The following is a 26,030-nucleotide window of genomic DNA, read 5'->3' on the forward strand; positions in this document are numbered from 1 at the left end:
TTGAGTTACTATTTGCTTAAAGATCAGTACTACTTTAATTTCGTGATTATTTTTAGTACATGATACTATCCTTTCTTGGTTTCATTTAGAGACTTTTAAGTTTTTAGAACTTATTGACAATTAAATACTTTGTTCTTTGATTGAAGACGCTCCCTAATTGAGTCAATAAGCATGAGCTGTCTGAACTGTCTGTGCACTCACCTTGCTATTTTGTGCCCCCCAGAACTGATTCTCACTGGAGTGCTGTCCGAAAAGCTATTTCAGAGGTTGGTATCACCTGTTCTGTTAATGATGTCATGTTTTGTTACCTAACAGTTCTGTTAGAGTGCAGATTCAAAACAGGATGGAGACTTTGGAAGATAGCATCGGATCTTAAACAGGGTACAGGGCATGGAATGTACAGAGTATAAAACATACGGTTCTGGCTTAATAAGCCTATGCTCCAAGTAATATTTCTCCTTAGGCCTTTTCTGTAAGAAGAGTAGATTTGAGGACTTGCAACTATCTCTTACTGATTCTGCCTGAATTTTCTACCATTTGGATAAAGGCTGATGTTAAATTCAGTTAATATGAAAAATTCCAAAAAGCTCAAAAAAGTAAGAAATTATCCATATTCCTATCATTTAAAAGAGTTACATAACAAAATGAAAATCCACTCCTTCCCTCCCATAACTAATCACCATTAATAGTTCAGTCAATACCCTTTCTGACGTCTTACCCTACTTATCGCTTACATGGATGTGCTCATATGTATGTATGTGTGTGTATGTACACATACACAAAAAAGCCATGAATTCTTCAGTGCATATCAGGTTCTGATGTTAACTCATCTGTTACGTGGCAGTACATCGTAGAGCGGGACCGGGGTCGGGACGTTTTGATGAAAGATGTGCAGGAAGCACCTGGTCTGGAGCACAGAGCTCTGCTCACCGGGCATTGCATGGGGCTTAGGTTCTTGGGAGATAACGAGGATTCAGTGATGGATGGCATCCTCTGGAATTTGAGGTTAAACTGCTGTATTTGTCCACTAAAGTCTGTGTTTGTGATTTCCTTTTCTGGGTCGTAGTTGCTATAGTGATAAGAGAAAGTATCATGGAGGTGAGGAAACATGAATGAAAACAAGCAACTCAGTTTTGTCTTTACTGTCTTCAGCAGATAAACACTGTTGATGTGTTGACCACAATGGGAGCTATTCCTGCAGGGTTTCGGCCTTCCACACTCTTCCAGCTTCTGGAGGAAGGTAACAGGTGTCTTTGAGCCACCACAAGCTTAGAGTTAAGCAGTGAGGCTTTATGTCTAATGGTATTGTTTTAGCCAAAATAAGATGTTTAAAAAGATGTTGAATATCACATCTTTTTGGTACTCCTCATTTCCTTCATTTTTCCTATGACAGTGGAGGAAGGATCCCTGATCCTCTTAGATTCCGGTCTGTTTACCTGTGCTCTGGCTTCTAGCCCCTTTGCTTTATTTCAAAAAATATGACTCTTCTAATTATGAGCCCTTTTGTGTATCTTCAGCCCACCACCACCCCTTCCCTGCACCAGCTCCTACCCTCATCAGTCTACCAGCATGCCTGATACCTTTAAGACCTAGCTCCTCTCACCCTATCCCACGTTAGCCAAAGCCTCACTTTCTCTCCCTTTCTTCACAGAAAGATTTTTCTGAAGAATTATTATCCATTTGCATTTCCGTTTTCTTATTTGTTCTTGGATTTCTCTGTACTTAACGACATTTGTCCATAAGCTCATTAAAGAGAAATAATGTTGGGGGAGGATCTCCTATATACCCTGAGTTGTTGAGTTATCTGTGGAAGGGCTGCTTTGAGGTTCCTCAGCCAGGAAGGCTCTTCTCAGCCCTCCCTGAATGTCCATCTCCTTCTCATCCTTTGCATCCCAGGGGAATTCCATCTTCTCAGAGATGTCCTCTTTGAAAAACACCCTTCCACTTGAGCACCCTTTATGGATCTAAGTTAGTTTATAATTATTTTATTCTCTCATCTACTTATTTTTTTAAAATTATTTCCCCCACTTAACTGTAAACTAATAAGGGCAGGGGCTGTATTTCTCTGATTCACATATGTATTTGCAGGTCCTAGCAGAGTGCCTGGCACACAGTGGGAACTCAGAAATGATTTCTCAAATGAATAAATGATTTTGTAATCAGTATTCTTCATAATAAAGTATGGGAAAACAGTATAATAATGGTTTTGTTTTAAGAAATAAAATTAATAATTATATATTTTTCTAAAGAGTATTTACACATTTTCTGCATTTTACAAAAATATTTGAATGGATCATCTTCATCACAGGGCACGTTATTGGCCTAAAAGTTTTTAAGATCTTTCTTAAAGCTGCTTTAAGATCAGCTCTTATGTGCTTCTGTTTTTACTTTTTCTACTGTTATTCTTACAGGTAAACAAATCTCTATTGGCATATATGTTTTAGAAAGCAAGTTCCTAGTAAGCAGCTTGACATTTTGGATGTCTGTTTCCTAAATTTGTCACATAACATCATACATTTTTGGCTTTGGATTTCATTCCTTTCTTTGTAAGAAGATAAAGGAAAAATTGTTTTTTCAGGGAATCAGTTTCGAGCAAGTTACTTCTTACAGCCAGAGCTCACTCCTTCACAACTGGCCTTCAGAGATCTAATGTGGGATGCTAAGACAGGCACTGTGAGTATGGTTGCTATCAGCAGAATTATACCTTTCCATATTTGGTTATGGTTGCAAGTATACAAATAGCATGTAAATTGATTAATGCATTCTAGAAAATTAAAACATTGTTTCTGTATTTTAATTTTTAAACACTCAGTGATCATTTCATTGCTAAGACAATGAAAGTGTCGCTCTCTTCTTCCATTGTTACAAAGGAAGTAATACTAGTTATCTGTCTTACTCATTCTTTGCCTCGGTGAAAAAGGGAATGATAATAATACTTCTAACGTAGGGTTATTATGAGAATTACATTGTATGTGTGGAGGGCTTAGAACAGTGTCTGGCACATGATAACTCAGTAAATATTAGCCAATATCAGTAGTAGTAGTAGTAACATTTTTTTTCATTAAGTGGGAATGAGGAAGTTGAAAGTCCTTTATGATTATACTTTTTTGGGGAGAGCTTAGAGTAAAAGATTCCTGGTATCCCGAGTACTTGAAGTAGGAAATACTCTTGATATTTAATTCTACTCTTTTCCTTTTTAGCAGATATGAACCACATTAGAGCACATCACTCCCCTTCCTGTTTACCTTCTGCCTTTTCTCCCTTCCTCTCTCAGAGCCTCAAGGGAAAAATAAGAGTCCCCAGTGTGGTCAGGTTTTGTGGGGAGAGGTGGTGTAGAATTTTCCCCTCTCAACCCGAGCATTGCCTGGGACCCTTCTTAGTGTGAAGTATCTTTTATTGCAAGTCAGCAAAGATGTTGTATTTTGTCTGTTTAGTGTACTAGTACTTGAGTAAATGGCATTCAGTTTTATGAACTTGTACCCAGAGAGCTAAATATTCAGCTCTCATTTCTTAAATTGAAAATGTTGACAAGCTGTTAGATATTGTCTCATTTTTTCAATGATATAAGGTCTTTAAATGAAAAGGCCGATGACCATAAAGCAGAATGTTGAGTTGAAGATGTTTTTATTTTTATTTATTTATTTTTTTTAAGATTTTTTATTTATTTGACAGAGAGAGACACAGCGAGAGAGGGAACACAAGCAGGGGGAGTGGGAGAGGGAGAAGCAGGCTTCCCACGGAGCAGGGAGCCCGATGCAGGGCTCGATCCCAGGACCCTGGGATCATGACCTGAGCCGAAGGCAGACGCTTAACGGCTGAGCCACCCATGTGCCCCGAAGATGTTTTTAAATAAGAAACCAGAGTGCCAATTTATTTATAGACTTTCTGAACTATACTTGTGAAGTAAAACTGAATAATGCTATCCAATGGTCAGTGCATTCTCGCCATCAAAACATCTGTGTAAGAAGCCAAGGAGCAATGTAGGTAAATGCTTGGAATTAAAACAAGGAGGAGCCAGATGGATAATATTAATGCCGGCTGTCATTGGTTATTATGCTATGGTGACCTACACTTACCCACATTATATATGAACTATAAGAATGAACCCAGAATGCCATGATTCCATATTAATGCCAGATGTCATTGGTTATTATGCTATGGTGACCTTCTACACTTACCCACATTATATAAGAATGAACTGGAATGCAGTGATTCCATAATCAGGTCATTCATTTTACCTGATTGTACTGACTGTTTTTTCATTATGATTTTTATGTATTTATCCCCAAAATGCAAATATTTCAAATACAAAGATTTATGGAAAATTTACCTAAGTTTTTTATTTTAATTTGAGCAGACTATTGAAACTTTTTTTGTGTATATTTATGTGTAAATTTTTTTCATCCTTTTTTATTCTATATACATTTTAAGTATTTATAAAAGATGCTTTCAAAATGAATTTGTTTATAAGCCATAAAATAAACCTATTTTATAACTAATTTTTCTCTCAGATTAGGTCAAGACCAAGTCGTGTTTCATTCATTCTGACCCTCTGGAGCTGTAAAATGATTCCTCTTCCAGGAATGAGCATCCAGGTTCTCAGTAGACACGTACGCCTCTGTCTATTTGATGGTAATAAGGTGAGCTTACTGAGGAGTAAATCAGTTCACATCAGTCTGGAAAAATATTTTGTTAAGGCCACATGTTAAACATGTACTGCCTGGGGTATGTCTATGTCTTTGTCTCTCTCTCTCTCTGTATGCATGTGTATACGTATAAAATAATATGTGATAGAATGCAGACCGTAAGGGTTCTGATGACATAGGCTTAATTCCTGGCTCTTTCAGTTGCTAAGAGCATGATGTTCATATATATATCACAGTTAACTCCTCTAAAGCCTTAGATTTCTCACTTACAAAAAAGGTACTGATGCCTATCTTCTAGTATTGTATATAGTTCACATCTTGAGTGTACAGAATCTAAAGAATCTAAATGAAAGAATCTAAATGACTCTTAAAGAATTGATTTGTTTGTGAGATACAGCTTAAATACAGTGCTTAGCTGGAAATTTGTAGCTTTAACTGAAGAGCCAAAAAGAAAGATTTAAAATCAGTGATCTAAGCTACCAACTCAAGAGGCTAGAAAAGGAAGAGTGAGTTAAACCAGAAGAAAGTAAGATGGAGGAACTATTAGAGATAAGAGTGGAATTCAATGAAAAAAAAAAACCATTAAACTTAAACAAAACAAACCTAAATTTAAAATGCCAAAAAAGAGTAGAATTTAATGAAATAGAAAACAGATGAACAAAAGAGAAAATCAAAAAAGCAAAAGTTTATCCTTTGAAAAGTTTACTAAATTGAAAAATGCCTAGTAACACTGATAAAAGAGAAAAAGAGAAAAAGAAAACAAATGATCAGTATCTGACATGAAAATGGAGATCTCACCACAGATCTACAGACATTAAAAGGATGATAAAGGGATATCATAAACATCCTTATGCCAATAAATTTGACAATGTAGATAAATAGATAAATGCCTTGAAAATCATAATTTATCAAAACTGACATAAGAAGAAATAGGAAAGTTGTAAACTCTGTTTAAAAAAAATTGAAAATGTAATTAAAAATCTTCCAACAAAGAAAACTCTAGGCCCATATGGCTTCACTGGTGAATTTCTCTATACATTTAAGCAAGAAATAATAGCAATAGTACATAAACTCTTCCAAAGAACAGATAAAGAGGAAATGCTTCCCAACTCATTTTATAAGGCCAGGAAAAACATGATACCAAAACATGACAAGACATTACAAAAAAGAGAAATTACAAGACCAGTATCCATCATGAATAGTGACACTAAAATCCTAAACAAAGTATTAACAAATTGAATCTAGCAATATATAAAAAGGATAATGTATCATGACTAATTGGAGTTTATTTTAGGAATTCAGTTGTACACACCTGTGTAACCAACATTTAACACTTGAAAATAGATCATTGTAATTTGCCATATTAACAGAACTAAAGTAGAAAAGTCATGTGATCATCTCAAAAGATATAGAAAAAGCATTTGACAAATTTCAACACCCATTCATGATTTTTAAAAAATTCTCAGCAGAGTAGGAACAGAAGGGAACCTCCTCAAATTGGTAAAGGGCGATAAGAGAAAGCTAAAGCTGACATCATCATACTTCCTGGTGAAATTTTGAATACTTTCCCCCAAAGATCAGGAACAGATCAAGGATGTCCAAGAAAAAAAAGATAACTCAGTTTTTTAAGTTGGCAGAAGACTTGAGCGGACACTTAAACAAATATATCAAAAACCAAGAGACATAAAAAGATATATATAACATATAAGAAGTCCTCAGGGAAATGCAAGTTAAAACCACAGTGAGAGGGCGCCTGGGTGGCTCAGTTGTTAAGCATCTGCCTTTGGCTCAGGTCATGATCCCAGGGTCCTGGGATCGAGTCCCACATTGGGCTTCCTGCTTGGCAGGAAGCCTGCTTCTCCCTCTCCCACTCCCCCTGCTTGTGTTCCTGCTCTTGCTATCTCTCTCTCTGTCAAATAAATAAATAAAATCTTTAAAAAAAAAAAAAACACAGTGAGAGAGATCCAACTATATGCTATGTATAAGAAACCCACCTTAAATATAATAAATATAGGCAGGTTAAAAGGAGAGGGATGAAAAAGGTAGACAATTCAAAAAAGATAGTAATATTCAGAACAAGGAAAATTAGCAGGAATAAAGAGACACATTACATGATAAGATAGACAATTCACCAAGAAGACATAATAATTCTAAATATGTATATACCTAATATTAGAGCTTCAAAATACATGAAGTAAAACTTGATAGAACTGAAAAGAGAAACAGGCAAAACCCCAGTTATAGCTGAAAACTTTAACACTTCTCTCTCAGTAATCTATGGGACAAGCAGACAGAAAATTAGTAAGTATATAAAAGAACTGAATTAACACCATCAACAAACTAGATCTAATAAACATTTTTACAACAGTTGACCCCAAAATAGTAAAATACTCATTCTTTCAAGTGCATGTGGAACATTTGCCAAGAGAGGTGGCCCTGAACAAATGTAAAAGAATTAAAATCATACAATGAATGGTCTTTGATTACATAGAATTGAATTAGAAAGCAGTCACAGGAAGATAACTGAAAAAAATCCTTAAATACTTGGAAATTCATGGACTAAAAGGAAGTTTCAAGGGAAATTAGAAAATAATTGGAGCTGAACAAAAAATGAAAATGTGTCACATAATTTGTGGGATGTTGATAAAGCATTGCTTAGACAGAAATTTACAGCACTATGGGGCACCTGGGTGGCTTAGTCGTTAAGCGTCTGCCTTCGGCTCAGGTCATGGTCCCAGGGTCCTGGGATCGAGCCCCGCATCGGGCTCCCTGCTCTGCGGGAAGCCTGCTTCTCCCTCTCCCACTCCCCCTGCTTGTGTTCCCTCTCTCACTGTGTCTCTCTCTGTCAGGTAAATAAATAAAATCTTAAAAAAAAAAAAAAAGAAATTTACAGCACTAGATACATTAGAAAAGAACTCTCAAATTGATAGTCGTAGCTCCCTCCTGAGAGGGATGATGCTTGGGTGGAGATCTAGGGATGAATAGACCTTAAGAGGGTAAAGGGAAAATGGAAGTGTGAACCTGGCCAAAGGAGCAGCACAGGCAAAGGCCTTAGTGGCAAAGGCCTTGGGGAAGGCCAGTGTGGCCGAGTGGAGCGAACAAGAGGAAATGTTGGATGGAATGAAATGGGAGATGTTAGGAAGGAACACAGTGTAAGACACTAAGCCATGATGTAAGGGAGTTTTGTCTTTATCCTAAAAACAGGGAAAGTCATTGGAGGAAGTGATATAGTTTAGATTTATGCTTTAGGAATATCTCTGGCTCTTCTTTGGAGATGAATAAGAGGGGGGCCAGGAGAGACATGAGTAGACCATTTAGAGGCTATGGCACAGTGTGGTGGTCAAAGGGTAGCAACGTCATCTCCAAAAAAACAAAATCTGGAGCCATTTGCCCCAGATTAACCCTGGCTCCACCAGCTTGATATAAGACACTGACCAAATTACTTGGCCTTGCTCTCTCCCCTTTGTCATCTGGCACATATCGCTTAGGGTCCATGTGAGGATGAAATGAGTTAATATAACCAGTAAAGCACTTAGAACATACATAGAACATGTTAAGTGTGGCTAGATGAGATATAAGGCTAACAACATAGACTAAGGAAGTAGAGATGGAGCTGAGAACTATGGCCAGAAGGATATTTAGACCATAAAAACCACAATTTGTTAATGGCTTGGAAACGGTGGGTGAGGAAGAGTGGGGTGTCAAACATGACCCGAATCTGGGTGGATGGCGGTGACATGCAGTGAGACAGGGAGCATTGAGAGCCGATCAGGTTTGGAGGACTTTGTGGGTTTAGCTTTGCTCATGCTGAGTATACTTCCGGCTCCCAGTGCCTTTCTTTTTTCTGTACTTGTGCGATTCTAGTGATCCTCCCTCATTTCTACACACCCTGTACAAAGCCACTGCCACTAAGAAGCCAGTAGATGTCACCAGTGACCAAGAAAAGATGAATTGCCTTCTTTGCTCAGATCTGGTTTGATACTTCACTTTACCTCTTCCTGTTCTCATATATGAGAACCTAAAGATTGAGATTTTATTTAAATAACATATCAGAATAATAGAAGTGATTCATTTAAAAATAATAGAAGTGAATTTATGTAACTAATTTATGTCAGATTCCAACTGACAAGTTTTAGAAGATATGTAATAGTTACACAAATATTCATTGCTATTTACTTAAGAGTGCTGCCCTAGTTCCAAATAAAAAGCATTATTATTAAAACTCTACATGCACTGAGAATCACATCACACAGTATTATATTTACTTCAGCAATCAAGCATAATTTAGAAAACTCAAGAGAAAATCTGTTGTATTTACTCTCACTTTTACTCTTTTCATTGTTCTTCCTTCCTTCCTGATGTTCAAAGATCATATCCTTTCTGTTTAGAGAATTCCCTTTAACCATTCTTTCTGTTGGCTACAGATTCTCTTCATTTTTCTTTATCCAAGAATGTCTGTTTCCCCTTCATTCTTGAAGAATATTTTCACTAGATAGGGAATTCTGTTGTTTGGTTTTTTTTAGCACTTGAGAAATCTTGTTCGACTTCTTTCTGTGGTTTCTGATGGGAAATCCACTGTCACTAGAATTGGTGTTCCCCTATTGGTAAATCTAGGTGTTATTTCTCACTGCTTTCAAGATATATGTGTTTAGTTTTTGTACTTGTCCTTGGGCATGGGTTTCTTGGATTTATCCTGTTTAAGGTTTGCTCAGCTTCTTGAACTGTAGGTTTGTGTCCTTTGCCAAATTAGGGGATATTTTAGCCATTATTTTCTTGAATACTTTTCTAGCTCCAGACTCTTTTCTGGCACTTTGATGACATGAATGTGAGATCTTTTGTTATAATCCCACTGGTTCCTGAGGCTCTGTTTATTTTTTTCCATCGATTTTATCTTAGTTGTTCAGAGTGCTGATAGGAAAAGATATTTTCCTATCTTCAAGTTCACTGTTTCTTTTCTTTTTTATTCAGCATTTGAGTCCCCATTGAGTTGTGTGTGTTTGTGCACATGTGTGTTTTTTACTGTGGTTATTATATTTTTCAGTTCTAGAATTTCCACTAGGTTCTTCATTTTATCTTCTATTTTTTTGTTGAGATTTCCTTTTTTCTTTCTTGACACTTTGTATTTCTGTATTTTAAATTTGTTTCAGACACGTCTGTAATTGCTTACTGAAGTATTTTTCGGTGTCTACTTTAAAATGCTTGTCAGTTAATTCCAACATTTGTGTCATCTCAGTGTTGGTGTCTGTTGATTGTCTTTTCTCATTCAAGTTGAGATTTTCCTGATTCATGGTATGATTAATCATGGTATGATTTTTTATTGTATCTTGGACATTTTGGGTGTTAGGAGTTTCTGGATCTTATTTTAACTTGCGCTTTAGCAGGCCTCTGACACCATGCTGTCAAGGGAAGGTGGTGCCACCTCACTACTCCAGGTGAGAATGGAAGTCCAGGTTCCCCACTTGGCTTCTGTTCACACCCCTGGGTGTGATTAAGTTGCAGGAAGAATATAACTTATGCGGCTGGAGATCTTGAAGAAAACTGAGGCTGTATATCTGGGCTGTTAGCAGCATTGTCTGTCCTTAGTGGCAGGGTGATGGGCTACCATAAAATGCTCTTAGGGGTCACATTTCTTTTTTTTTTTTTTTAAAGATTTTATTTATTTATTTGAGAGAGAGCACATGAGAGGGGGGAGGGTCGGGAGGGTCAGAGGGAGAAGCAGACTCCCTGCCAAGCAGGGAGCCCGATGTGGACTCGATCCAGAGACTCCAGGATCATGACCTGAGCCGAAGGCAGTCGCCTAACCAACTGAGCCACCCAGGCGCCCCAGGGGTCACATTTCTTAAAAGGTCATTCATATCTGAAATTTCACTTCCTTTTCTGATAAACCTGTTCCAGATAGTATTTCACTTACTATAATTTTTTACTAGTGCAAAGATCTGAGTCTGAATTTATTTCATCAGTTCTTTCGTTATTTTATAAATTAGTGCCATAACAGTTTTTTGTTACTCGTTTTTAAAGTTCTATATGTACCTGATATAAAAAGAAAACAAATTACAGAGTTGCACAAACTAAAAAGTGAAAGAACCCCCTTGAGGCCCTCTGTTCCACACAGTATAGCCTGTTCACTGCTGTTTGGGATGTAGAAGTGGTGACCTGTTAGGTTTTTTTCTTTTTAAATTTTTTAAAATTTTATTTATTTTAGAGAAGGGGGAGGGGCAGAGGGAGACCGCGAAAAATCCTCAAGCAGACCACCCCCACCCAAGCATGGAGCCTAGGGCTCGATTCCAGGACCCTGAGATCATGACTGGAGCCCAGATCAAAAGTGGGATGCTCAACCTACTGAGCCAGCCAGGCACCCCTAGAAGTGGGGATGTTTTACAGAGCTCTCTACAGCATGATCTCAAATAAGAAAATCTCATTTCAGGTTCTGAGCAACATTCATACAGTCAGAGCCACATGGCAACCTAAAAAGCCCAAAACATGGACCTTTTCTCCCCAGGTAAGGAATCTGCTAAAGGAATGGAATGAAACATGAACCTCTTTTACCTGTTAAGTGATAGGCAATTGATTTCTGAAGCAAAGCTGTCCGTGTGTATCTCTGAAATAACGTATTTAGGTTAAGCACAGAATATATGGGGCCAGATTTGAATCTTTAGATTAATGTTCTTTGAAGACTTTGATAAAAATTACTTTTGTTTCTGACTCATCAGAGTTATAATTCCTATGAATCATCTCATTCAGTGGATTTCGGGGTTCAATTCTAGGAAATGCCCCCTGATGAAAATGAAAACAAAAAGATAAATTTAGGAAGTGTTTTTCACAAATGAAATCAACCATGCTAATGAGAGCTGTGCTTTCTTCAGATAAAATCAAGGGTGACGCCCGGGGCTGGTACATTATACCCAGGCACCGTCAAGCCTGGAACAAAAAAAAGACTGGAATGAGGTTAGGTGGCTTCAAACCACGGAGTCCCTATGACATAGATGTGAGTGAACATGAAGATTTGATATCTTGATGTTCTTATTATAATACTGTCTGTAGTTTATTTTACTTTACCTTTTTTCTGCCTCTAAAGTTTCATTACTTTAATGTTTACTTCCCATAACTAATTCCCTTGGGGCACTGCACCCTAAAAGTCCTCCATTAACCTTTCTCTTACTGCATCCGAAGATCTTCAAGCAGTAGGGGTTCAAGGAGAGGGCCCAGGGCGTGGAGGAGGCTTGCGTGCTGCATGTGCCCCCGCTTGCTTTTTGTGCATCTCCTGGAAGTCCAGTTTGATCTAAGCGCCCTACTGCTTGTATTTCGGCACAATGCTTCACAGTTCTGATGTTGCATCTCTGTGTATATGAAGCATTTAGGGTCGAATTTTCTAATTTTTTCTGGATATAAAGACAAACTGTTTGGAAGAAGAAATAATAAGAAATTGTTCCTTTGTTGAGGGAAATTAAGCATCTGTTAGGTGTGAGACATTCTTCCTAGCCACTGTGGGAACTTACATGTTGGTAGAGAAGAAACATATACAGGTATAATAACAATAGCCTGTGTTTATGGAGCTCTGTCCATGTGCCAGGCACGGTGGTAGGTCCTCCTGGGCATGTTCTATGATCTCATTTAATCCTTGGAGTAGCCCTGTGGGGGCGGGGTCTGTTGATAACCACCACAAGGACAGAATGTCACGGTTGCCGGACTCTTAAGTGCTGTGGAAGCGCAGAAGAGGGTGACATTAATTCCAGCCCTCAGGCTCAGGGAAGCTTTTGTAGAAGAGAAACTAAACTTTGAGGGTTGGGGAAGATTTTATAGGCAAGACAGGAGGGTGTGGTTGTCCAGAGAGAGGAAAAGGAATGAACAAAAGAGAAAGGAAAGGAAAATTTGCAAGGCACACCTCGGGAAAGTTGAGCAAATGTGTGTATAAAGTCTTCAATTTTAGTTCTGTTTACAAAAAACAATGGTTAAGTTAAATATCTTATTATATATGCAAACTATTTTTATAACACCTCTGAGGACTTAGGTACAGTACTTGTTTCACATTAGCCTCTACTCTCACCAAAGAGTGAGTGAAAGTAAAGGTATTTCCCTCAACACAAAACTTAAATTTTTTAACTTGAAATTTCTGGTGTAGATGGGTCCAATCCACCTGCTTTCTGTTTCCTTTAAAAGACCATTATTACGGTGCAAAGGTATAAACTACACACAGACAAGTAGAGCTGAAACCTCCCTCCCATTTTAAATTTGTATTAGTAACTTAGTTTTCTTTATTGTTTCAGGTTACTGGCATCTTGCCCTGCTTGCTTGATGGTGATTGTTTTATCAGATCCAATTCTTCATCTCCAGATCTTGGAATATTATTTGAACTTGGAATTTCTTATATTCGCAATGTATGTCAGTTGAAAGATAAAGCTTTGTAATGTATCAATTAAAGGGAAGTTTAAAAAAAAAGTCTATTTACAAGTAAAATAATTGAGGTTTTTCTATGTAATAAAATTTTAATCTCGCGAGGAATGGGAATGGTGGTTCTAATTTATATATAGCGCTGCTTTTTCAGTAGCATTTACAATAAAAGTGTATTTGTTTATAGCTTGAATGAACTCCAGTGCTTTTAAAGAATGAAGATTTGAAAAGGATGAGACTTTGTGAAAGTGATAAAAGATATTCAGTGGCATTCCGGGGCTGTTTGACCTCTGTCCTAGAGGGTCAAGTTATACTTAACCTTGTGGCTGATGCTTCTAATTAAGGGACCTGACAGAGTGGTAATTTTTATAAAGGCACCAGAAACTTGGATTAACTCATGTCATGTAAACAGTTGAACCAGTAGATATGGGTCTGTGATAGTCTTATTTATTTTTATTTTATTGAGTCTTTTATTTTAATTACAGTATGTTAACGTACAGTGTTATGTTAGTTTCAAGTGTACAATATAGTGATTCAGCAGTTGTGTACATTGCTCAGTGCTCATCATGATAAGTGTGCTCTTAATCATCCTCACCTACTTGACATGATAGTAATTTAAATGTCTCCACATTCTAATAATACCTTGGTAGGTGTAGTATATATACTTGGCCTCAAGGTGACCCAGAGAACCAACTGCTATTATATTAATAGTATCACACCATCCTTTCATTTCTTTAAGGCAGATGCATCCAAATGTGTTATGGGTGGGTAGGACAGGAGAGGGAAGCAGGGCCCCAAGCAAGTCCCTAGTGGCCTTCAGCAGTTGACAGTGGAGGTAAAGTTCTGACGGATGATTAAAAAAAATGATTTAATTTGTGCATTCCATCTCTCATTGGGGCAAAGCTGCATAATCCCATGTAGTACTGATATGGTTTAGATCATTCCACAAATACATCATTTAAGAAACAATAGCAACAGTTGCCACATCATCAGGTTTACGGAATTTGCAAAAGTAATTTGACAAGATAGGATTTTCACTTTTCATACTGCCTTTGCCATCTGGCCTGCAAGGAAAATGGGACCCACTGTATTTCACTTTATTTTCTTGTACAGAATTTTTTAGTCCTAAAAGTGAATGCTAATTTTCTTCCCTTTAAAGGACTTGGTATGTGCTTTTAAATTTGGTTCAGATAATTAAATTTTGTATGCCTGTTTATTTCATAGTCAACCGGTGAAAGAGGAGAATTAAGTTGTGGCTGGGTGTTTCTTAAACTTTTTGATGCCAGTGGAATTCCTATTCCAGCAAAGTAAGTTGCCTATATTTTCCTTCCAAATGAGTAATTTTGTAGAAATTCATTATTTAGAATCTGGATATCTCAGGTTTGCAGAGTGTATATTCTGTTAGCATTTCAAAAACTTGTGGGGAGAGGGCTTTTAATGTTGATCTTTTAATGTTCTTTGAGGTGGTATATGAAAACAGCATGCACAGGGTCATCTTAGAGAGGAAGAAATGCCACTTATAGAATAGGTATTTTAAAAGATGTTTACTCAGGGGTGCCTGGCTGGCTCAGTTGGGTGAGCATCCAACTTGGTTTTGGCTCAGGTTATGAACTCAGGGTGGTGAGATTGAGCCCTGCATTGGGCTCTGCGCTGAGCATGGAGCCTGCTTGGGATTCTCTCTCCCTCTCCCTCTGCTCTTCTCCCACCCCTGCTCGCTCACTCACTCACTCTTTCTCTCTCTCAAAAAAAAAATAAATAAATAATAAAAGATGTTTACTCTCTCCTGAGAATATTTTTCAGTAAATTTCTGTGGTATTAGCACATTTCACAGTGCTGAAACAGAACCTGATTCTCTCCAGAGTGGAAAAGCTAAGTCCAGGGTCCCCAGGTCCTCTGTGACTCTACCTTTCTCCTATAGGTGATACACTGAAATTGTAATGGCAGTCACTGTAAACGAATTTAAAACTTAAAACCAAAAGGCAGACTGGTACCAAATATCTGCATTATATACAGAATGGTCAGATTATTATCCCTAATATAAAATGGGTTCTCAAAAATGAATAAGAAAAAGACAGTCCAAGTTTTTAAATGGGCATACACAAAAAAATCTAAGTCTAGGATACAAACAAGAAATTCACAGAAGAGAGACACATGGGCAGTCATCAGGATGGTAATTAAGATCCAAGGTTTGGAATTATAACATTCAGGGCTCTCGGCCTGGCTCTGTCTGTGTAACTGTAAGCCAAGTTCCAGGTTCCTTGCCTGCAAGCCCCAATTTCCTCTCTTTAAAATGGGAGATTGTAATAGTTCCTACCCCAAAGGGTTATTATGAGGATTGATTCAGATAATGCTCCCTGCCTTCTGTGACTTCTCCTTACACCCCAGGGGCAGGCATGGCCTCTTTACCACAGGGCAGAGGTAAAAGTCCGGGCTCCACTTGTCCTTCTCTGACATCATCCCGGTGATAGGGAGAAGGGCACGGCCTCCCAGAACATAAAAGTCCAGTGTGCTTGTGATTTAAATTTGTTTTGTTTTGTTTTTAAGAATGTCTAGGGTTTTTAGCTGTACCTAGTGGGAGGGAAAAGGGTGTTTAACACTCCATCTTTCCAAAAGGGAAGTCACAGCTATTTTTCTAAATGAGGTAGAAGCCCATGTATTGACACTGAAATATTTCCAATGTATATTATGATATGGAAAAACCAAGTTGCAGAATAGTATGTGTACTATGGCTCCATTTTTTTTCATGAAAAACTGTATTTTTGTGTATATGTGGGCGGGCCTATGTAAAGTGTTCCCAGAGGTTGCCTCTGAGGCACAGAACTAGGGAGGTAATGCAGTGGGATTAAAGAGGACTTTTATCTTCTACTTTCTATACTTAGGTAATATGCAACTTTGAAAGAAAATGTGTCAGTTTTGAGATTTACTGTGTATATATATATATTTGTTTGCATTTGCATAGAAAAAGGTAGGGCAAGGGCCTTACCAGACTAGAGGGGATGGGATGGGGAGGGATGTTTTGGGGTTTTTTTGGTTTTGGCTTTTTTTTTTTAAGATTTTATTTATTTGAGAAAGAGAGAGCAAGAGCAGAGGGAGTGGCAGAGGGAAAGGGAAAAGCAGACTCCACTAGGCGGATCCCAGGACCCTGAGATCATGACCTGAGCCAAAGGCAGACACTTAACTGACTGACCCACCCAGGCGCCCCTGTTTTGTTTTTTACTTATCATTTCTATGCCATTTAAGCATTTGAAAAATACATTTAAAATACATCATTAATACATTCATTAATGTAAGTCATTAAAGTCAAAACACTTTAATGGCATCAATTAATTTTTCTCATTCTAATGGGGAAAAATGTATTTTCTATAGTTCAAAGTTAAGAAAGAAACTTTATTTACTGAGGTAATACCTCACAGAGGAATCAACAACTTTTATTCTCATTTAGCAATGAAACAAATAAAATGTCTGGGAATGTTATCTGTGCTAAAAAATATTTCACTACTGATTTCAGTGTTTCAAAATAGAAACACGTGGTTTTTTGCTATTCTTTTGTAGAACGTATGAACTCTTCTTGAATGGTGGCACCCCTTATGAAAAAGGTGTTGAAGTGGACCCTTCAATATCCAGAAGAGGTACAGCTCTTAGGCATTGCTTTCTCTCCTTCCCTGAGAAAGTACACAGAATATGCATCAGCAAAGAGAGCTATATTCTAATAAGCATAACATTCTTCACTTGAATTCACATTTTTAAAAATAAGTCATTTGATAGTAAAATCCTAGTCACTTTTATCTAAGTGCTTCTTTTCTTGGTAGCACAAATAAGACTCTAACGTAGGCAATCAGAAAGCATGAGGACCGTTCATTAATGCCTTCTCCTTGAACACTGGGCTGATAACTTGTGACCGCCACAGAGTTAATGACATAGACTAACTCCCAGGTTGCCTGTTGCTGGGCTAAAGGACGTAGACATTTCAAATTGTGGTACACATGCCGAGTTGCCTTCCACAAATATTGAGCATCTTTTAATATATTCATTGACCAGGCACTGTGCTAAATAATGGGAAAATGGAGAGTAAGACAGATCCGATCCTTGCCTTGCAGAGCTCAGCTCCTGAGAGATTTGGAACTCTCCTTGTTTCATAACTTAGAACACATAGCATTGCTGCTGCCCTGGTGATGCCTGTCCCAGCTTCTTGGAACAGGGAAGGGCTTAGGACCTGGGAAGCAGTTGGATCTGCCTGGAGTCAGGCATGCTTTTTTAAACTCCCTTTATCCCTTTATAATATCTGGCAGCGATGCTGTTGAAGCTTCTGGTGTAGTGGCAGCTCCAGGGGTACTTAGGGAGGCCGGGAGGCTTTAACACCATGCTTTATCTCTTTATCAGCTCATTTAGGGTATGTGAGGGACTCCTGCTTTTCATACAATTACTATTTTTACCCCAAATCTTTGTTTTATTGTAAAAAGTACTTTGTTTTATTATACTCACTGTCTCAAGCACTTCCAAGTTTTGACATTTATTTATTTTTTTTTTTTAAAGCACATGGGAGTGTTTTCCATCAGTTGATGACAATGAGAAGGCAGCCTCAACTCCTAGTAAAACTGAGATCTTTGAACAGAAGATCAAGAGACTTGCTGAGGTTGGTACCCACTTACCTGGCCAGTGAACTTGAGGCCCTTCGGCGTCTAGAGACCATCTCTGCTTTTGGCTTCTCCTCCTGCTTGATCATCTTTTGTCGGTTAGTTTGTTCCTCATTAATTCATGTGCTGAGGATCAGCAGGGAAATGGAATGGTAGGAAAATTCAAATCAGCTTACGCTTTTGTTTACTGGTTAGTTCAAGTGATACATTTGGTCAGAAATAGTAGAGAAACTTGGCTAAATCGGGCTTGCCATCCACAATCCTGTCGTCAGGGAACCTTTTTTAAATATCAGGTTAGTTAAGGTATAATTTCCATGCAATAAAACTTACCTTTTTTGGTTTACAGTTCTCTGAGTCTTGACCAGTGTATACAGTCGTGTAACTACCACCACAACCAAGATGAAGAACATTCCCATCACTCTAAACAGCTGTCTGCTTTGTGGTCAGCTCCCCAGCCTCAGCCTCAGGCAGCCACTCATCTGTCGTCTTTTCCCGCAGTTTGTTTTTTGTTTTTCAGTTTTCATTTTTTAGTTTTTAGTTTCAGAGGTAGAGTTTAGTGATTCATCAGTTGCATATAATACCCAGGGCTCCTTACATCAAATGCCCTCCTTAATGCCCGTCACCCAGTTACCCCATCCCCTCACCCACCTCCCTTCCAGCACCCCTCAGTTTGTTTCCTGTAGTTAAGAGCCTCTCATGGTTTGTCTCCCTCTCTGATTTTGTCTTATTTTATTTTTCCCTCCCTTCCCCTATGATCCTCTGTTTTGTTTCCTAAATTCCACATATGAGTGAAATCATATGATAATTGCCTTTCTCTGATTGACTTATTTTGCTTAACATACTACCTTCTAGTTCCATTCACGTTGTTGCAAATGGTAAGATTTCATTTTTTGATGCTGAGTAAATTCCATTGTATATATACACCACATCTTCTTTATCAATTCATCAGTAGATGAACATCTTTCCATAGCTTGGCTATTGTGGACATCACTGCTATAAACATCAGGGTGCACGTGCCCCTTCGAATCAGCATTTTTTTATCCTTTGGATAAATACCCAGTAGTTCTATTTTTAACTTTTGAGGAACTTCCATACTGTTTTCCAGAGTGGCTGCACAGTTTTCATTCCCACCAACAATGGAAAAGGGTTCCCCTTTATCCACATCCTCACTAACATTTGTTGTTTCCTGAGTTGTTAACATTAGCCATGCTGACTGGTGTGAAGTGGTGTCTCACTGTGGTTTTGATTTGTATTTCCCTGATGCCGAGTGATGTTGAACATTTTTTCATGTGTCTGTTGGCCATTTGTATTCCCAGCAGTTTTGTCTTTTCCAGAATGTCATACATATGGAGTCATTCAGTATGTAGCCTGCTAGGTCTGGTTTCTTTCACCCAGCATACTGCTGCATTTGAGAGTCATCCAGGCCATTGCACGTAGTAGAAGTTGTTCTTTTTTGTTCTAAATATTATTTCATTTGATGGATATACCATAATGCATATATCCATTCACTAACTGATAGACATCTGGGTTGTTTCTAAGTTTGGGCAATTATGAATAAAGCCACTCTAAATATTTGCATACAGGTTTTTTGTGTGTGGCCATATGACTTTATTTTTCAGAGGTATAAATACCTAGGAGCGGGATTGCTGCATCATCTGGTGTCCTTCTAATTTTATAAGAAACTGCCAAATTGTTTTCCAAAATAGCTATAGCATTTTATACCCCCAGCAGCAATGTATAAAAGTTCCAATTAGGCATATTCTTGGTATTATCCATTTTTTTCTATTTTGGCCATTTTAATAAGTGAGTAATGGTATCTCCTGGTGGTTTTAATTTGCATTTTCTTCAGGGAGCTTTTTTTTCTTTTTCTTTTTCTTTTTTTCTTTCTTTTTAAAGATTTTATTTATTTATTTGACACAGAGAGAGAGAGACAGCGACAAGCAGGGGGAGTGGAAGAGGGAGAAGCAGGCTTCCCACAGAGCAGGGAGCCCGATGCAGGGCTCCATCCCAGGACCCTGGGCTCATGACATGAGCCGAAGGCAGACGCTTAATGACTGAACCACCCAGGCGCCCCTCTTCAGGGAGCTTTTTAAAATTTATTTTACTTTTTAGTTAATTTTCTTTTATTGATTTAGAGAGCTCTTTTTAGATTTTTTATTCCAGTATAATTAACATACAGTGTTATAGTCATCTCAGGTGTACAATATAGTGATTTAACAATTCCGTACATTCCATACATCACAATAAATGTACTCTTAATCCCCTTCACCTATTTCAGGGAACTTTTACACTAGTAGGGTCCCAGATCTGTCACCTTCCAACTCAGTAGCCTCTTGGACAAGTCATTTAACTATCTTTCTCAGGATCCCAATGTCTACATCTTTTAAATGGGCATAATAATATCAACCCCATGAAGCTATAATGAGGTTTAATAAAAAGAAAGTATATAAAACACTTAGATTGTTTTTATAGTATATGGCACAGAGTAAAATAAAGTAAGTGTTAGCAATAATTATTTACTATTATTATTATCATATTATAGATAAATGCAAATATAATTCCAGGTCCATGGTGCTGTATGTCATAAATTTGTTTAAATGAAGATGTGCTGTGTAGCTGGTAAGATCAGGAGGGATTTGAAATAGGCTTTGAAGGATGGGAGAGCTGTGCACATGTGAAGATAGGAAGCCATGGAGAAAAGGAACCTAACACAGAGGGCATATAGTGGACAAGAGGTGGAAGGGAAGAGCAGGGCCTGGGAGCAGAAACTGATGAAGTTGGCCTGTCCCACCGCGACCTGCTTCTTGCTGATCACCAAGAAACAGAGTAAGAGATGAAAACTTGGCATATCCTCCTGAATTGTTGCTTTTCTCATTCTGGATCATGCCCTTAGTTTAAATATTCCTTGTTCTTATATCTGATACTGAAATGTGTTTTCTAATTCTAGTATTAACAATTAAATCTTTCAATAACCATTAATAATGTGTTCATGGATATTATTCATTCTCTTGACTGCCCTCCCCCCCTCCAATGTTTATAGCACTTATAAATCCCCTTTTTTGGCCAGACTTTCCTTGGAAAATTGTTATTTTTCAAGATTTAGAAAAAAGAAGCACAGTAGCAGTCTTTGTAAAAGAAAAGCCAAAATCCTGTTTGGCTTCATTCTTCCTGCTTCTTCAGCCTCCCACTCCTCATCTCATTGGTAAGCCTCCAAGAGTTCCCCAAGTACTCCCAAGTGTGTCTTTCAAGTACAGCTCTTAATAGTGTTGCTTTGGCCCCAAATACTGGTTCCAAGATACTTTTTACCATCTAGGGATCAGATTTGTCTGGGCGGTGCACAGGTCAGGTAGGCAGGCCCATGCTTCCAAAGCAGTGAGTGTTCTTCTGTATGCTGGTTCTCAGAGAAGGGTCCTGAGTCCTTGCCCTCCGGACTGCAGGAACTAAGGTGCTTGTTTGATCACAGCACACACTAGGCACCCAAAAAAATGTTTACTAAAGAATTTCAAAGTAGAAATCTTCCTTAGGACCTCTGCTCTGCCTCCTGCTGTCCCTAAAGTCCCCTACCTTGTCTTGGTGTGTGCTCTTCTCTCCTCCTAGTGCCCAGAGGGGGACCCGAGCATTGCCACTCTACTTTGTATGATCCTGAAATGTGTATGCCTGGTAGTGGCAAGTGTAGGTTGGGGCAACTCTCTGGTGCGGCCTAGGCTCAGGCTGGCTCTCACAGAGACCAGGCCATGGGCACAGAGAATCCAGACGCCCCTGCCTCACTGCAGAGCCCATGAGCTGTGGTGTGAAGGCTGTGCTGTGGGTCCAGGGTGAGAGGCTGGGCACCAGCATGGGTGCTTTTGGGCATCTCTGCCCTCAGCCTGCACACCCTGGAGGTGGAGACTGAAGCAAGACTGATCCATCTCAGTCCCCTCTCCTTCCCTGACTGCCACCTTCAAGCGGATGGAAGAGGAAGACAAATAATGATACCAAGAGCCCTCGTCCTCTCCTTCAAAAGTGCATCACACCTCTCTCCCCATCCTCCCTTGCTTAAGAACTCCACTTTTGTTTGGCCAGACTCTTCTGCTTAAAGGAGAAAGGACAGAGGCTTTTAACATTATGCCAAGCAAGATACAACAATGCGCACAGACCCAATGGTGGGAAGCCCAGGGAGAGTTTGCCTTCCCGCCCACTTTCCCCCAGTTCCTTTGCTAGTTGTCTTCATACTACCCTCTCACAGCCGGCAGTCGTATGTGTGCGTACCCTTGGATGTCCAGAGACCCGCAAAAATGCAAATTAACCAATGTAGACTTGTCTCCTTTTCAAAGAAACCGCACCAGAATCCTGCCTGTGAGATTCCTTTGGCGGAGACAGTTGTAATCATGGTCACCCTCTCAGTAGGAGATGAAAGAGGAAGCAAAGAGATCCTTCAGTTTCACTGAGAGTATGCCATTCTCATTTTGGAGCTATTTTTCAGTGGGGTTTTACCCTGATGTGATTTGGCCAAAAGCATGCGTTTAAGCCGCTGATGAGGGCAAGCTCTGAATTTCGACCCAGACTCCCAGTGCATGAGTTCAGAATCCCAAGAAATACGGGTCTGTAAAAGTAGGCTGTGTGCATGCGTATAAATTTGCTATAAACTTATTTGTCTTTGCCTTTTTGATGTCTCCCATCTTTTTTTCCCTCTTTCACTTCCATTGTATTGTTTCTAAAAATAAATGAGGTAATCGTGTTACTAGCCTGGGGCCCATGATTAGGTTCATTGCACTTCCGCCATCAGAGTTTGCTGGTGTATCTGTGAGATCAGAAAGAAGTATATTTTTACTTCTTCAACTTAGCCAACCTCCATAGCCCGGAGCTTTCTGCTCATCTTGGGTTTGGGAAAATCAGAGGATTTCCCCAGAGAAAACTAATAAAGTGCAGCAGTCCTGCCTCATGTTGTGGGGCAGTGCCAGAAGGAAGGGAGCGCCCACCCTGTGGGAGGAATGAAGGCCTCCACCGCAGCTGGCAGCAATGCCAACCAGACAGAGCAGACGGGTCTGTGAGAGGAGAGGGAAAAATGGAAGGAAGGTTACACCCCTTCCTCCAGCAAAATCACTGGCTGTTCTTCAGCATGAGCCATGGCTTGGGCATGCAGCTGAAACACTGCCCAAATGGACCATAGACCAGAGGGCAGGATGTGGAACAAGCCTGAGGGATCGCAGCTGAACACTGAGCAGACATGTGGTGGCATCAAGGCAGCTTAACTGATCCTCCGCAGCCAGTCTTTGAAATCCAGGTCAGACACAAGACCAGCATCGTAGCGGCGGTGAAAAACAACGATTTCTAACTTTGTGTGCCACGTGCCCTATATGAATGTCAGAGAGCCTGTCTTGCATTTTGGGGATGTTTCTAGAAATGCAGGGGTTAGGAAGTGGTGAAGGATACTTACAAAATTCCATGAAACTACCTCTAGGGAATCCATTGCTCCTGTACCACCCTAGGGATTATACTTACTCTGTTCTCTTCCACCAGGCTGGAAGCCTGAACATTACCTCTGCAACTAATGTCCCCTTCTAAAATACTTATTCTAGAAATTAAAGGATTAATTTACAAAAGTTAAAGTCTCTTTTTTAACTTTTGATGGTTTTTCTTAGCCCGAAGATATTTTCCTCCTTGATAAAGGGCATGGTTTGCAAGGTTTTCAAGATTTCCTATGTGGTCATTCTTTATCGCTTAATGACAGAGTTCATGTATTTCTTTCTTTTTTTTTTTTAAGATTTTTTTTTTTTTTTTTTTTTATCTGAGAGAGAGAATGGGAGACAAAGAGCATGAGAGGGGGAGGATCAGAGGGAGAAGCAGGCTCCCTGCCGAGCAGGGAGCCCGATGTGGGACTCGATCCCGGGACTCCAGGATCATGACCTGAGCCGAAGGCAGTTGCTTAACCAACTGAGCCACCCAGGCGCCCCGAGTTCATGTATTTCTAAAAATAATATTTAGAAAATGTATATTTAGAATGATTCAAGACATTTTTTTGAGTATCTTCTAATGTTAGCTCTTGTGCTCAGTATACATGCCCAGTAGGCACTTAGTGCATGTCATGTGTCAGGATTTTAAAGCACTCACTTGTCATGTTTCCAGATTATTATTTTTGAAATAATATTGAAATTTTGTTTCTATTTTTATAAGTATTTTCTTCTTTTTGATGCTATTGTATGTGGAATTGGTTTTAATTTTCTTTTCAAATTGTTCATTATTGGTGTATGGAAGCAAGACTAATTTTTGTGTGCTGATTTTATATCCTACAGCTTGGTTGAATTTGTTTATTTGAACAGTTTTTTGTGGAATCTTTAGGGTTTTCTACATATAAGACCATGTTGTCTGTGAACAGAGATAATTTTACTTCTTCTTTTCCAATTTGGATGTCTTTTGTTCCTTTTTCTTGCCTGGGGCTCTGGCTAGGACTTCTAGTACTATATTGAATAAAAGTGGTGAAAGCAGGCATCCTTGTGTTGTTTCTGATCTTAGAGAAAAAGTTTATGGTCTTTCACCATTGAATATGATGCTAGCTGTGGGATTTTCATATATGGCCTTTATTATGTGGAGGTAGTTTTCTTCTATTCCTAGGATTGTTGAGTGTTTTTATTATGAAAAGATATTGAATTTTGTCAAATTCTTTTTCAGCATCAGTTGAGAAGATCATGTGGGTTTTTGCTTCATTCTGTTAATGTAGTGTATTACATTGATTGATTTTTTTAATGTTGAACTGTCCTTGCATTCCAGGAATAGATTCCACTTGTTCATAGTGTATATAAACCAGTGAAACCATCTGTCATGGGGTTTTATTCATTGGGAGGTCTTTGATTATTGATTCAATCTCCTTACTAGTTATAAATCTATTCATATTTTCTATTTATTCCTGATTCAGCCTTGGTAGGTTTTGTGTTTCTAGGAATTTGTCCATTTCATCTAGATTATCTAACTTGTGGATATACAATTATTCATAGTACTGTCTTACAATCCTTTTCCATTTTTGTAAAATCAGTAGTAACATCTCTTCATTTCTGATTTTATAACTTGAATCTTCTTTTTTTCTTAGTCCTCTAGTTAAAGGTGTCAATTTTGTTGATCTTTGCTAAGAACCAATTCTTGTTTTCATTGATTCTCTCTGTTGTTTTCTGTTCTGTTTTGTCCATCTCTACTCTAATCTTTATTATTTCTTAACTTTTGCTACACTTCGGTTTCATTTGTTTTTTTCTTTCCTAGTTCCTTAAGGTTTAAAGTTAGGTGGTTGATTTGAGATCTTTCTTTATTAATGTAAACATTTATAGCTATAAACTAGCCCTCTTAGCACAGCCTTCACTGCATCCCATAAGTTTTGGTATGTTATGTTTTCATTTTATTTGTCTCAAGATACTTTCTCATTTTCTTTGTGAGTTCCTCTTTGAGCCATTGATTGCTTAAGAGTGTGATGTTTAATCTCCATATATTTGTGAATTTTCTAGTTTTCCTTCTGCTGTTGATTTCTAATTTCATTCCACTGTGATCAGGAAAGATACTTCGTATGATTTCAGTCTTTTAAATTATTAAGACTGGTGTTGTAGCCTAACATATGTAGCCTAACAGCCTAACAGTAAGACTGGTATTGTAGCCTGTCCTGGAGAATGTCCCATGTACACTTGAGAAAAATGCGTATTCTGCTATTACTGCGCAAAGTGTTCTGTAAAAGTCTTAGTTATAGGTGGTCTACAGTGTTGTCTTCTATTTCCTTACTCATCTTTTGTCTGGTTGTTCTTTATTGAAAGTGGTGTAATAGAGTCTCCTACTATGATTGTAGATCTGTGTATTTCTCTTTCCAGTTTTGTTGATGTCTGCTTCATATATTTAGGATCTCTAATATTTGTTGCATGTGTTATAATTTTTATATCTTCTTGGTGCATTGACCCTTTTATCATTATATAATATCCTTGTCTCTTTTAACAGTTTTTTTGACTTAAAGTCTATTTTGTCTGATATTATTATAGCCACCCCTGCTCTCTTTTGTTTACTATTTGCATGGAGTGTCTTTGTCTATCCTTTCATTTTCAACCTATGAGTGTCCATAGATCTAAAGTGAGCTTCTTATAGATAGAATAGAGTTAGATCCTGTTTTTCTGTTCATTCTGCCAATCTGTGTCTTTTTTTTTTTTAAAGATTTTATTTATTTTGAGAGAGAATGAGGGGGGGGAGGGGGGAGGGTCAGAGGGGGAAGCAGACTCCCTGCTGAGCAGGGAGCCCGATGTGGGACTCGATCCCGGGAGTCCAGGACCATGACCTGAGCCGAAGGCAGTCGCTTAACCAACTGAGCCACCCAGGCTCCCCTGCCAATCTGTGTCTTTTGATTGGAGAGTTTAATCCA

At 38.6% G+C, this 26,030-nt stretch overlaps 1 protein-coding gene and 1 long non-coding RNA gene across 10 annotated transcripts in view; one reads left to right on the top strand and one right to left on the bottom strand.

Moving 5' to 3' along the window:
* The window catches only part of NPHP1 (nephrocystin 1), a 53,758-nt gene that overhangs the window by 17,664 nt on the left and 10,064 nt on the right, over window positions 1-26,030 (top strand). For 3 of the 9 annotated variants that reach the window (XM_081796803.1, XM_081796808.1, XM_081796809.1), the window contains 9 exons: window positions 224-266; window positions 1,153-1,240; window positions 2,579-2,673; window positions 4,512-4,640; window positions 11,071-11,145; window positions 12,911-13,021; window positions 14,259-14,341; window positions 16,587-16,663; window positions 17,568-17,766. In XM_081796803.1, coding sequence (XP_081652929.1) covers window positions 224-266; window positions 1,153-1,240; window positions 2,579-2,673; window positions 4,512-4,640; window positions 11,071-11,145; window positions 12,911-13,021; window positions 14,259-14,341; window positions 16,587-16,663; window positions 17,568-17,766 — 900 coding nt within the window. Of the gene's footprint in view, window positions 1-223; window positions 267-1,152; window positions 1,241-2,578; window positions 2,674-4,511; window positions 4,641-11,070; window positions 11,146-12,910; window positions 13,022-14,258; window positions 14,342-16,586; window positions 16,664-17,567; window positions 17,767-18,014; window positions 20,776-26,030 lie in introns of those variants that run through there. The other 6 variants (XM_081796806.1, XM_081796812.1, XM_081796807.1 and 3 more) reach the window with 4 other exon arrangements.
* On the bottom strand, window positions 16,401-18,125 carry LOC145715933 (uncharacterized). The gene is made up of 3 exons (XR_014138230.1): window positions 17,999-18,125; window positions 17,684-17,794; window positions 16,401-16,696 (listed from the first exon to the last, which is right to left on the bottom strand). It is a non-coding gene; the product is annotated as an uncharacterized LOC145715933 (long non-coding RNA).

The sequence above is a fragment of the Leptonychotes weddellii genome, chromosome 10, assembly GCF_054177405.1.
Source record: "Leptonychotes weddellii isolate Sample4059 chromosome 10, ASM5417740v2, whole genome shotgun sequence".
Classification (NCBI taxonomy): domain Eukaryota; kingdom Metazoa; phylum Chordata; class Mammalia; order Carnivora; family Phocidae; genus Leptonychotes; species Leptonychotes weddellii.